Raw genomic sequence first — 14,625 nt, forward strand, 5'->3', positions numbered from 1 at the left:
TCTACTTAAATCAAATAAATATTATCATTTACTGAATCAGAAACTTTTTTCTCAAGGAATTTTCCAGTTTTTAAAGGAAACTTGGATCAACATTCTCTAATGTTAGTTTATCAATATTACCTAGCTTTACAGCTGCCCTTCGCACTCTTCCTACTTGCTGTAAAAGAATTTGTCTATTTGGTAGACTTGCACAAATCAAGAGAAGTAGAAGCCATCACATCATCAACAAGCAGACAAGAGCATCTCTTGACAAACTTGCTTTTTGCTTTAAATCACTACAAATTAAATATTTTTCTATTTCAGCAGGGTCTCCGGTATGGTTATGTGGAAATTAATTAACAAGTTCTTCACCATTAGCTACACCAATTTTAACAGCTCTTCCCTAGCATTTGTCTACAGATTTGTACTTACAAGCAAAGTACTTCTTTATTTTTATGCTTTTCTCCAAACGGTATATGTATCCATCCACTATTAACACTTGTTTTCCTATCTGGGATAACGTAGCTTCATACAGTGCACCGATACCGCCTGCAGTGTCATACGCAACGTCCACTAAGTTTGTAGGTATGCTGTACAAATCTTTAAAGTGATATGCATATACAAACACTTTCCTGTTATTTAGCTTGATGGCTTTCGAAGTTATGAAAGTTAATCAGTTAAAGTTTTAGTATTATAAACATTCGTGATTTTTATCTCAGTATTTTAAATTTCAGGACTTTAACATTTAGATCTACTGAAGTAGATCCGCATACACACACATGCATACATACACATACATACATATACATATATGCTAACATACATACAGGTGCACACACACGCAGAATAATGAATTAAATAGTAGTAACTGATAAAAATTGGACTGTCATCAACTAAACAGCCATAATATGGTTAAAGTAATTAAAATATCCACAGTTTTGGCAATAAAACATACTTGTGAATAGAACAGTATCACTCTTTTTTAAATCTAACATAACCAAGTTCACTGCTTGCACTGATGTACAACTACATGATTTCTGTAAACCCTCTCAACCATTTTCTTGTCCATGGAGTCAATGCTAAGTGTGTGACTACTAATTTACCTGAGGTCTCTAAGTCCGTACATAACTACAACATCTTTTAATTGTTCAGCATTGAAATTTAAGGTGATGAGTTGTTTTTCCTTCTCAGACTCTACTTGTCTACTGTGTGATTCTGAGCAAGTCACTAGCTGAGACAGTCCTTTAAGGTCACCCATAAAAGAGGCACTTGTGTCTACTGTATTAACATCCATAAGAAATAATACATAATAATTAAAATAAAGCCAAAAAGCCAATGTCAGATTGCTCTGTAAATCTGCCTGTAGGGCAGTATTAGACAGAAGAATCTCAGTTTATTACCTATGCTCATCCACCCTAGTTCTTAGAATAATGGTCCACATTTCCTTGCTGTAATTCCCTAAATAAAGTACTACAAAATGTTATCCTTGGCACCAACATTGTAGCCTCAACGCATGACACGGACTCCATAATAAGGTACTTATTTATGTGGCAAAGGGTCCAGGTTTTACTTAGCAACTTACCAGCAGATGAATGAAGTAGGTCTTTTAAAGTAGTACTTCTGGTATTTTACAATAGCTCAGTCCTGTTTATTGTCTGCATCATGAAGATATCACTCCAGCTGAAGAGCATGGCTTTGAAAATTGCTGAGTCCAGAAGTCCAGCAAATACCTGAACTTTGTGAATTTTCTAACAAATTGCTTCATGTAACAAGGTTACAGAGTCCACATGGTTAATAACTGCATCAACAGCATACTGAACTGAAACACAATTTCCATAATATTGCCTTACCTCAGTATTTTTATTCTCCTTGGAAGCATCAGATTTCCGGGAACTTTCACAATCACTCCTCCTCATTTCATCTTCATCTGCTCCTGCAAACACATAAATTCACTATGTGATTAAACTCATAAAAATGATCACCACAGTACCTTACTTCACATTTCTACCACTGATTTTCTTAACAAAAGTTTTTAACTTGGAAGAATTATTCCCGGCTCATCAATTTCTTAATCTCTGATATCCGGCTGACAGAAGAATTGCCCAAAGGAAAAACAAAGCTCCAAGAGACTAGATTAATGCAAGACGTACTTACCTAATCAGCTACAGTGGTTAACATTTGAGTATATAACACTGAAATTCTAGTCTCATGGAGGAGATGGGATTTTTCATAAGAGGTCTATGAAGGAGAACCCCATTCAGAAACTGTTTTAAGTAGCCTGGGAATACTTAAACCTCTGCCTGTCACTAGGTTATGATACAACTAATACTAAATAACTAAGATCCAGTGAAAACAGTTCCGAGGCTTAATAAAAAAAAAAAAATAAATAAAAAATAAGCCTTCAAGTTCACAAACTGATGTGGAAGAAGATATTTTCAGTCTGGATATACCAATTCCTTCATTTATCTGCAGACATGCATGTAACTGAATGTTTTCTAAAAGGTTTCAGGGAAAATAACAAGAGTTACAAAAGGAGCCAATAATCCCCTTTCCAAAGTGCAGGAATGCCCTCTGCATAAACAAAGATGGAATCACAAGTGGTCAACATTTTAAAAGCCTAAAACCAAGTCCTTCTGGGCCAGCAAGACAAGATGAGCTTTAGCCTCTATGGTTTTAACACAGCAAGTAGATGATCTATCAGTGGGAATGTGACAAATGCTTAAAGAAAACGTTTCCTCCAAATCCACAAAGAACACATAGGTTGGTACTGAGCTATCTGCCCGAAGGCATATATCAGCCCAGCCACGTTGTGCGGTATTCGCCCCTTTAGTAGTTCCCTAGACCCTTGTACTAGCAGCTAGTACCCTTGGCCCCTATCTAGTAGTGCTGTTGGTGTGATCCCCGGTGTGAACTTTCTGTTACCCATCCACTCATCAAGGTTCCTCTTGAAGAATGATAGTGAGGGGCTCTGTCTTATGTAGATCAGGACCATGTTCCATAGTAAGAAAAGTCTCTGTGAAGGGAATCTATCCCTCCAGCATGTTCTATTCATTGTTATGTTGAGGTTTATATCCCTAGAGCGTGTAGCTCGAGTAGATTTGGTTTTGCTAAGATGGAGCATGTTCAACAACTTATCAACTTCCCCAAGCCCTGCTAAATGAAGAACTTTGTAAGCATGGTTTTGTCTGAAGACTACCCACCTGTTTTTTTTAAGTAGCACAGCTCCAGAGCACAGCTTTCACTGTAGCTTAAAATACTGACATGACATCTGATTTCCTTGGAATGTGAATGTCTCAGTCAGTAGCTACTTAATTAAATGGAAACGTTTTATCACATCCACTATTTATGGAGCGACTAACAATTATTTCATTTGTTGGAGTTAATGAAATTATGGTTTTGCATATCATTTTACTGTTGCATGACTTGGCTGTTAGCCTTTGACATGCAGGTGGAGGGTTATCAGAGGTACTTTTCAGCATGGATATGTTTTTTGTTTATTTTTGTCAGGTGCATAAGTTGTATGAATTTTAGCTGAAGTTTAAAATTACTTTTACAAAAGACAGCACTGGTGTTGTTGGAACACTACCTGCTTCAGGATCTTTGCCCTTTCTTCCTGGCTGTGTAACTCTGGACTTAACATATTTTAGTGACTGAGTACAGGGGGTGTGGGGGTATTTATAGAGTGAAGCCAGTATACAGCAGTTGCACAACAGTAAGCCTCACTTGGATGCCTGATTGATTTTATCCTCTTCCCAATTTCCAGTGTGTGTGTGTGTGTGTGTGTGTGTGTGTGTGTGTGTGTTTTTTTAATTCTGTGTGCTTTCATTTTTTCTGGCAAAGTATTGTTTGTTGTAAATGTTTTGGGTTTGATATAAACTGATCAGGTTTTACTTTCTTCATTATAATTCACTCACCAAAGTCAAACTGTTTTCCAGAAGAAAGTGGTGGTATGGTATCATCCTCCCCATCTGTTCTAATAACCAACCAGTCTGACTGGCTTCCTACCATTCCCTAAGGCTTGAAGAACCAGCAGCACTGTTCTCCAAGAGGCTAGTAAGAAAATGCTTTACAAAGCATTGCCATATACTGTGGTCTCCTGCCTTAAAGAAGTGCCTCCCTACCCTGCCACTGACATACCCTATACAGAGAGTAGTTAAAAATGGCTATTGAAAAAAAAGAATGTCCCATTGCATTCACCATCTCAAGGAGTGGTGGCACAGATAAGACACAAGGAGAAATTGCAAATGAAAATGACAACTAACACTCAATGTTAACATCATCCAATGGAATACACAGTATAAGGACCGCAAGAGAAAGAGGGAATATTGCAGTTGCCATTAAGCCCTAAGAGTATTAAACCCTCAACACCCCTGCACCACAACAAAGTGGCCAGCCTTTTATCTCCTGGGCTCTGTACCATGTTTGAGACTGCACCTAAGAACAAAATATCTACAATGAGAACAAACAGGACTTCCTCCAGCTGAAATGGACCCAGAGAGAGAGAGAGAGAGACACCAGGGCAAGGCCAGTGCAATTGCTGTGCAGCTGGAGAACTGAGAAAATGCTACCAGTTATCTAGTTATAGGAAATTTGGAAATTTTTTCTGCTGTGGCATCCTCAACAGCTCCTTGCTGAAGACTAAGGGAGCAGAGAAAGTGCCAAAGTGAAACATCCTGCAACCTCGTATCTTCTACTAGGGTTCCTAAATACCAATGTGTCTTGCAGCAGCTAAGGTAACTAGACCTGGACACTAAATGTGTACAGGTTTCTGATGTGGGTTAAGAACCTCCTCAAAGCTATCTGATAAAAGAACACAAATGAAGACAAACCCTTAGCATGCTACACTGTTGGCATCAACTTTGCAAACTCTTTAATGAGGAGAAATTAGGAATATAGTAACAACTCCTCAAGCACAGACTGGTGTAAGAGAGAGGCCTATACCTTTTTTTCATTCCCACCCCCATGACCATTCTGCCCGTTCTTCCCCCATATGACTCCTATGCTCCTAGCATCCACACACATGGGGGGAGGCAAAAGTTGAGGATTGTGGCCACTGTTCAGCAGGGATCAAGTTATTTCTGCTATGTGCTATAGTGCCTTTTTTAGGCAAGGTTCAAATGACAAATTCAACACCTTAACAGGTACAAGCAAGCAAAATCTGAGGGTAATGCTGGAAGTCTAAATCTCAAAATGCATTCACTCAAGGCACTCCTTAAAATGGAGAACATCGACATCTGTGCAGTGACAGAGACCTGGTTCAAGGCTCCAGAAAGCAATCCTGCATTCCAGGCTATAATTCATACCACACCTTTCGGCCACCAAACCTGGACCGAAACATTAAAGGCGGAGGTGTGTCCATATTCATTAAGGATATCCACATCTCAAGGCTAGTTGCTCAGCATAAGGCATCCGAGATTATCCAAGTGCAACTAACTCTGGGCAAGATTACAATCCAAATTTTAACTTGCTACAGATCCCCCACCATGCCCCAGGATTCCCACTCCTCAATTCTTGATACACTGGAAAATATTAGGGTACAACCCAACACCCTAATAATGGGCAATTTCAACTACCCCACCATTAACTGGGAAAACTACTCATGTACCAACTCTTATGCTCAACGTTTTCTGGAATTCATAAATTCCAATGCCTTGGATCAACTTATCCACACCCCCACAAGGGGCAGCAATATCCTAGACTTGGTCATTACCAACATAGGCGACAGGTGTTCCACACCAGAGGTCAATTCCTCGTTGGTCAGATCCGACCACATGCTAATCACCCTAGACAACCCATCCCGCCCCCACCCCCCATTAGGGAAACCACCGTAAAAAATTTCTCCAAAGCCAACTTCACGCTTCTTACGACAGAAGTGGCAAACTACACGACGCCCATGCAGAAGGAAACGTTTTGTCACAATAGAGGTACGACTGCTGAATCTTACACAATTCACTTTATAAGCACTTACAGGAGTGCATGGATCATGCTATCCTTAACAGAACCAAGATGCTATCCTCCAAAAAAGAAAGCCAATCTGGTGGTCCCCTGCCATAAACAAACTCTACAACAGAAGAAAGAAACTGTTGCAAAAAAGAGTAAAATTCCATGATTGGAGAAACTCCCTGGTCAGCCTCAGTAAGAAGCTGAGATCCCTCATAAAATTCTCCAAAACTAGTTACGAAAACAAAATCGCCACTGATTCTAAAGACAACCACAAAGCATTCTATAACTATGTCAAGAATCTCAAACGCAACACTCAGATCTGCTATGAGTTACAGCATAATAGCACTAAATATACAGAATGAACTGATATTGCCAAAATCCTGGCAGATAGGTTCAGTGCTAACTTTACCCCCACTCTCAACCTCTAAAGGGCCCATCTCTATACCGGTAGAATGCAAAGTTCCTATAATCATGGCTGCACAGGTAAAAACCACACTCCCTAAAGCCAAGAACACAGCATCCATGAGACCTGATAACATCTCAGACTGCGTTCTACACAGACTGCAGAATGAAATGGCACCCCACCTAAGCACCATGTTCAATCATAGCCTCACTTCAGGCTTTATGCCCACTGAATGGCGCACAGCGACGGTTATCCCACTCCACAAAGGGGAATCCACCACGGACCCCTGGAACTACTGCTCCATTAGCCTAACGAGCCTGGTCTGCACGGCCATCGAACACATCATCATGGATCTTATACACAAAGACAGTGGCAATCTCCAAACTCTGGACCCCACTCAGTTCAGGTTTGTAAAAGGCAGATCATGTCTCCTAAACCTGATAGACTTCTTTGAAGCAGTCACCACAGCCGTAGATGAGGGTAAGGTGGTTCACACAACCTATCTAGATCTTGCCAAGGCTTTTGACACCATCCCTCACTCTGGAATTATAGATAAACTCAATAAACTAGGTATAAATCCCTATGTCACAAGATGGGTTGCCAACTGGCTAGCTGACAGAACCCACACTGTGAAAGCAGCAGACTCCAAATCCAACTTCAGACCAGTGACAACTGGAGTACCACAGGGTTCAGTCCTGGGTCCTCTCCTGTTTGGTATCTACTTTTCTGAAGTACAGGCTAACACAGAAGGTCTTTGGCTAATGAAGTTCGCAGATAACTGCAAACTAGGAGCCACAATCGAAACTCCTAACAACGTGGACATCCTACAAAAGGGCCTCACAGAGACAGATTCCTGATGTCAAAGCCATGGCCTCAAGCTCAATGCCAAAAAGTGCAATGTCATCCCCTTTGGTAAAAACTCTGTACCCATGAGCTACCACATAGGCGGTAGCCTACTTAACACTGAAAATGCGATAAGAGACCTTGGGACACAGGTGGATAGTAGTCTCTCCTTTGATAATCACATCGCCACAGTTGTCAGGAAATCCTTCTACGTGGCACACCTCATCACAAAAGGTTTCTCATCCAGGAAAAAAGAGGTCATTGTTCCCGTCTACTAGTCACTCATTAGACCCATTATAGAGTACAACGCCCTTTTTGGTATGTACCTCACAAAACATCTACAACAACTGGAAAGGCCACAGAAATATCTCACAAAGAGGATTATCGGCCTCAAACAGATGCCCTACGCAGACCGTCTCAAAAAACTCCAGCTTCACCTCTGTCGCATATCACCTACTCAGAGGTGATGTCTGCCTAACATACAAAGCTATGTCAAACCCAGAGCTGTAGGACATGCTCCACTTAAAGAAATCCCAATCCCTCCGAGCTACATGCTCTGGTAGTTTCCCATACTAAGTTACTAGGCATAACCTTAGATGACAGCTTAACCTTTGACCATCACATCCATAACACCATCATAAAAACATACCAAAAACTTGGTACCCTCTACCGACATAAACACTTTTTAAACTATTCTACTAGAAAAACACTTGCCCAAACTTTTCTCCTACCTTCTTTTCTATATGGTGCCCTCAATGGAGAGTTGCTATAACAAAATTGCTAAATTCGTTACTAGAGCAAAATATTCCTCCCACCACTGTCACTCATTACAATCCCTGAACTGGCTAGAACTCCCACACCACCTAACTTACATACAACTAGCCACAGCAAACAAATTCATCTATAATTCCTCCAAATGCCCAGCCCTGGCTTCACTTCTCACACTTTATCAACCAAATTGTTCGCTAAGATCTGAAAATCAATCACTTATCCAAGTTAAAAGACCTAAACTCCCTGTAGGCCAATACCTTTATTCTTTCACTGTAGCTAAATTCTGGAATGCCCTTCCACCTTCTCTACGGAGTATAAATAATGCCCCGTCATTCAAAAAATCACTCTATCAACATCTCTCCTCTCATTGGCTATGCCCTTGCACCATCCCCACTTCCTCAGTCACCTGATTACTAACCTGACTCACCTCTCAGATACCCACACTCTTCTTCACTCTCCCTATTGTGCACTCACCCTTAATCACAGCACAGTGTGCCTCACCCTGCCTCACATGGTAGTACTCACCCTTAATCACAGCACAGTGTGCCTCACCCTGCCTCACATGGTGTGCAAAAATTGTGTAAGTGCAGATTATCATTAATACGTGCCAAGCACCCAAGTCTTCCACAAAATGTTGCTATACATTGCCTATGTTACTGTGTCACTTCTGACTCCTACATTATTCTATTGTATATTGTTAAATGATGTTATTACTCTTGTATATTGTTAAATGCTGTTATTAACTCTCTAAATAATCTCTTAATTCTGTACATTGTTTTTTTTTTTTTTTTTGGAGCTTTTCTCCCCGGGCCGCCACTGAAAATGGGCTCATTTCAGCCCAGTGGATTTTCCTGGTTAATAAATGCAAATAATAAATAATACTAACCTTGTCACTACAATAAACAGAAAGTACAGTTGTGTACACTTACCATAAATGTAGATGTTCGAGTGTCTTCACTGTTGCAGTCATCACTGTAGGGTTCTTCCTGCCGGCAGGCAGTCCTCGGTCGGCCAGAATCCCAAAGTCTGGGTCCGGCATCGGCTGTTCAGTCATGCTCCCTGACGTCAGAGCGCCAGGAGTACAAAGCTGCCAGCCGATGCCATGTTCTCCAGTTTTTCTTGCCCCAGATGTCAGGTGCCTAAAAATGAAGGCCAGTAGTAAAAACCAAAAAATAACATACCACAAACCCCATAGCCTGTAGCAAATACACCTCAGAAGAAAGGTCAAGTAGGTAAGCAGACTAGTGAAAGTATAAGAGGGGACAGGAGGGAGGGTAACCCAGACTGCAGCAGTGAAGACACTCGAACATCTACATTTATGGTAAGTGTGCACAACTGTACTATGTTCATCGTGTTTCACTGTTGCAGTCATCACTGTAGGGTTGAATCCCAAAGCTGAGATAAGGGTGGTGGCTATAGAGAGGAAGGGGCGGCTAGAAGGCCCTGCAAGACTGCAGAAGCAAAGCCTGCTCTAGACTTAGCGTAAAGAGGGAGATTATAGTGCTTTGAGAAAGTATGCACTGAACTCCAAGTTGCAGCTTCCAAAATATCTTTGGTAGGTACTCCCCTGAGAAAGGCAGCTGAAGTAGCAGCAGCTCTGGTAGAGTGAGTCCTAATTTTTCCTGGGATTTGCTTTCCATGATGAGAGTAACAAAATCTAATTCCATGCACAATCCATTTAGAAATGGTCCGTTTTGAAATGGATTTGCCTTGGGAGTTTGTTGCATAAGAAACAAACAGTTGCTCTGTTTCCTGATATCCTTGGTTCTGTCCAGGTAAAAATGAAGTTGCCTGTGTACATCCAAGGAATGCAAGATCCTTTCCCCCTTATTTTGTGGATTAGTGAAAAAAGTTGGCAGGTGAATAGTTTGATTTAAAGCCACTTTGGAAACCACTTTAGGCATGAAAGTAGGATTAGTCCTTAAAGACACCCTATCTTGGTGAAAAATAATGTAAGGTTCCACAGCCATGAGTGCTTGTAACTCCGAGACTCTCCTGGCTGAAGTCAAAGCCAGAAGGATAGCTGTCTTCCATGATAAATACTTAATATCAGTTGTGGCAGCAGGTTCAAAAGGAGGCAGAGTGAGTTTTTCCAGAACATAGTTGAGGTCCCAGGCAGGTATGGGTGGTGTCCTAGGTGGCCTTAAATTCTTTGCTCCTCGGAGATATTGTTTCAGAAGTGGATGCGAAAAGATTGGAGGGTCTGTATTGTAATGTGCAGAGATAGCTGAGGCATGAATTTTTATGGAGGAGAAGGATAAACCCTTATGTAGCATGTCTGTTAGGTAAAGCAATATCAGAGGGATATTAGGAATGAGAGGATCCGAATCCTGAGCATGCATCCAGGCGCAAAATCTCTTCCATTTGCCTGCATAAGATTTTCTAGTGCTAGGCCATCTGGCTTCTAAGATAACATCCATGACCTTTTTGGGAAGGGAAGGGTTAATCATAGACCCCGAATTCGCCAGGCTGCCAGGCTGAGAGTTTTGATATGAGAGTGCAGAACCTACCCTGGTGTTGGGACAAAAGATTGGGAATCTGAGGCAAAATCAAAGGTGGCTCCTGAGATAGATTCTTCAGTGTTGAGTACCAGAATTGACGAGGCCAATTTGGGGCCAGTAGAATCATCATCTTGGGCTTGTCCGGCTTGATCTTTAATAACACCAGAGGTAGAAGAGGTAGTGGTGGAAAGGCATACCCCTTGAGGTTTTTCCAACTGAATGATAGTGCATCCACTTTCCATGCTAGCTTGTGAGAAGTCCTTGCGCAAAAAATCTGTAACTGGTGGTTGAGGAGGGATACAAATAGATCTATGTCTGGGCAGCCCCAGGCTTCTGTAATCATCTTGAATATGTGAGTGTCTAGCATCCACTCGTGTGGGTCTGACAGGTTCCTGCTCAGGCTGTCTGCCAAAGTATTTTGTTTCCCTGGCAGGAACTGAGCTTGTAGATCCACTTTGCAAGCTAGTGCTGTGTTCCATAGAGTCATGGCTAGTCTGCAAAGGGGGTAGGAATGTGAGCCCCCCTGCTTGTTTATGTACCACATAACTGTGGTGTTGTCTGTTCGTATCAGTAGTTGTCCTGGTTGTAGAAGATCCCTGAAAGCCAAGAGGGCATTCTGAACAGCTAACATCTCTTTTAAATTGATATGTAGGTGCTTCTGATCCTCTGTCCAAAAACCTTGCAGACCCTTTCCCTGCAAGTGGGCTCCCCATGCGTAATCCGAGGCGTCCGTGGTTAACACTTGGCTGGCTGGAGGTAGACTGAAGGCTTTCCCTTTGTTGTGAAGACATGCCATGGTCCACCAATGGAATTCCTTTTGTAGGCAAGGCAAGACAGCAATCTGTGTGTCTAGACTGTGGCAATGCTGGGACCATACACTTTTTAGGTACCATTGTATTTTTCTCATATGTAGTCTTGCATTTGGTATGAGAAGGATGCAGGAGGCCATGTAACCCAAAGCCTGCAGGAATTTCCTTGCAGTAAGCTGAGTTATAGAAGCCAAGGTTTTGAAAGTGGTAGCCAGTTTTAGTTGTTTTTCGGATGTCAGGAATGCCATCTGGGTTGTTGTGCTTAAAAAGCCCCCCAAAAAGTTATCTGTTGTGTGGGGGGTCAAATTTGACTTTTTTATGTTCACAGTGAATCCCAGATACTTGAAAAGATTTTGAACAAATTCCAGGTGTTGGAGTAAAACATCCTTGCCGTCTGCTTGAATAAGGCAGTTGTCCAGATAAGGGTAAATTTGAATACCCTTGAGTCTGCAATAAGCTACTACTGGTGCCAGGCACTTGGTGAAGACCCTGGGCGCAGTAGACAAGCCAAAGGGCAGCGCAGAGAATTGGTAATGTTTCGAGCTGGCCTTGAACCGGAGGTATTTTCTGCACTCCTGTCTGATAGGGATGTGTAGGTAAGCCTCCTTTAAATCCAATGTCACCATCCATGCATTTTTGCTCAACATTGGCAGGAGCTGCTGCAGAGTAAGCATTTTGAACTTTGGTATCTCCAGGAAAGTATTTAAGACTGACAGATCCAGGATGGGTCTCCATGAGTTTTGCTTTCTGGGAACTAGAAAGAGCCTTGAGTAAAAGCCTTGCCCCGTCTCTGATTGTGGAACCAGTTCTATGGCCCTCATAGCCATGAGGGATCCCACCTGGTTTAATGCCTCGGACCACTGGTGTTTTGGTAGGTCTGGCCATCCGTTTGGTCTTGGCAAGGTATGAAAGTGGAATTTGTAACCTCCTGAAACCACATCCAGAACCCACTTGACTTGGGTTACGTAAGTCCAATTTTGTTGAAAAAGAGAGCGTTTTCCTCCTAGAGGGGCATCCAGGAGAGAAGCTCCTGGAGCCATGCAGGGGGAGTCATTGAGCCTGTTTTCTATAAGATTGAGGTCTGTCCTCTCCATCCCTGGAGGTGTAAGCGCTCCATTGTCTAGGTCTGTAAGAGGTCTGTGTTTGAGGCCTCCCTCTGGTGCGCCTATATCTACCCCTCTGAGACCTGTCAGAGCTGGGAAAGACCAATTTTTTGTTGGCCAATTTCTGCTAAATCTAGGGGGCTGAACTAGTAAGAAATCCTTAACCATTTGCATGGATTTTGCCTTATCCCCCATTTTTTTATTACCTCTTCAGCCTTAGGCCCAAACAAAACATTATGCTGAACAGGAGCATCCAGTAACTTTGCTTTCACTTGATCAGGTAAGTTTTGTTCCTTTAACCAAGCATGTCTTCTAATGACTGTGCCAGTGGCAGCTGCCCTGCAAGAAGCCTCCAAGGCATCAAAACCACAGTGTAAACCATGCTTCCCCACTTGTTCAGTAGCATGCATCAAATCATGTAATTCCTTATTATCTGCACATACAGAAATGGTACCTAACTTTTGTTTCATAACAGACAGTAGAAATTGCTGATATTTTAGCATATGAAATTGGCAATTTAAAGCCCTAATCGATAAAGTAGCAGAAGTATATACTTTTTTGCCCCATCTCTCCAAAGCTCTGGAATCCTTATCTGTCAGAATAGGATTTTTAGCACAGGCAGCCTTAACCCCCTTAGGACCCTGAGAAATGGTTTCTGGATCAGCAGTCGGATTTTTGTAAAGGAACTGGTGGGAGTCAGGGACCCTGTAATATCTGTCGGGCTTAGCAGGGGCTGGAGGAAAGGAGTCAGGAGTTAAATTAGCCTAAGAAAAGGCATCATCCACAATATCCAAAATAGGAGGAATAGCCAGGGGTCTATGTTGGGGAAGAAGAAGGAAATCCCTGAGCCTTCTCTTAGATTCCGAGTACTCCTGTCTCTCCCAGTGAAAATGTTCCCTCATGTCATGTAAAGTTTTCCCAAAAGAAAAATCCTCAGGGGGAGAAGCTGATGGAATAGATTCCTCAGCATCAGAATCCTCATAAGTAGGGAAAGAATATTCCTGTTCAGAGGAAGACACTGAAGAAATAGATGCCTGATCAGAAGATTCATAATCCAACTCTTGTCTTGGCCTTTTGTCCGGAGGGGGATGTGAACCCCTAATCATGGTTAGCAAGTCCTCCGCCATTTTAAGTAACTGTTTCTGGGATTTGGGTCCTGGATCAGAAGAGGCCTGCGCTGGTGTCTTAGATTTAGGAGAAGTCTTTGTCCTTGGTTTTGCCTTTAACAGAAGCTGTGCTGGCCTGAAAACCCCCTCGGAAGCCGGTACCTGCACAGCGGCTCCGGACCCATCCGAGGGAGCATTGTCCGAAGGTCCTGCAGCTGGAGTGCTCAAAGGCCTAGTTGGCTCCTCATGGGAGTCCGTTTCGGCTATCGGTTCTGAAATGGCCGACGACAGGGGCTGCAAAAGCGCCTCACTGACGACGGCCGAACCTGAAGCTGGCTCTGGTTGTGTAACATCGTCTGATTTGGACCTCGGAGGCCTGTCCTTTATCCTTGCGTCGTTTGTAAACTCCGGTAGTCGGAAGCGTGTCCGACGACATTTTATAATTAAATCGCCTACCAAAGTAGTGAAAAGCAAAATTGTACCTCCGCTTAATCGTACGTTGATTAAATCTAGCACAAAACCGACAACTAGCTACGTCGTGGTCAGGGCCTAAACAAGGAATACAGTAAGAATGGAAATCCTTATGAGGTATTTGCTTCCCACAAGAAATGCAATTATTAACTTTTTCTGACATCGGACTGGAGCAAGAAAAAAGTTTCCCCAACGGGGTATTTAGCTTTGAGAACAGAAGTAAGTCTTCGGACTGAAGTACGAAAAAATATCAGGAGTCAGCCAACCGGCACTTGCGAACTGCTTTCACCGCATGGCAAGAAAGACTGGAGAACATGGCGTCAGCTGGCAGCTTTGTACTCCTGGTGCTCTGACGTCAGGGAGCATGACTGAACAGCCGATGCCGGACCCAGACTTTGGGATTCTGGCCGACCGAGGACTGCCTGCCAGCAGGAAGAACCCTACAGTGATGACTGCAACAGTGAAACACGATGAACATCATGCTGGAGGGATAGAATCCTGTACCACAGACTTCTCATACTCTTGAACAAGCTACCTATCTATGTCAAACAAAGCTCCTCATTAGCACTCCTCAAGAAATATCTTGATGACTGGATGGGAAAAAGGAAATTCACCCCGGGGATCACCTCTGTGGCTCTGCTCAATAGGGGCATAGGAAAATAATTTTCTTAGGTGGCAAAAGATAGTGTACCTTTT

At 42.6% G+C, this 14,625-nt stretch overlaps 1 protein-coding gene across 7 annotated transcripts in view; it reads right to left on the reverse strand.

Moving 5' to 3' along the window:
* The window catches only part of CIZ1 (CDKN1A interacting zinc finger protein 1), a 2,016,138-nt gene that overhangs the window by 420,839 nt on the left and 1,580,674 nt on the right, over positions 1 to 14,625 (reverse strand). For all 7 annotated transcript variants that reach the window (XM_044058876.1, XM_044058878.1, XM_044058879.1 and 4 more), the window contains one exon: positions 1,830 to 1,912. In XM_044058876.1, the coding sequence (XP_043914811.1) occupies positions 1,830 to 1,912 (83 nt within the window). The remainder of the gene's footprint in view (positions 1 to 1,829; positions 1,913 to 14,625) is intronic.

This window comes from Protopterus annectens, chromosome 16.part0, assembly GCF_019279795.1.
Source record: "Protopterus annectens isolate FY-2018-M chromosome 16.part0, PAN1.0, whole genome shotgun sequence".
Taxonomy (NCBI): Eukaryota; Metazoa; Chordata; order Ceratodontiformes; family Protopteridae; genus Protopterus; species Protopterus annectens.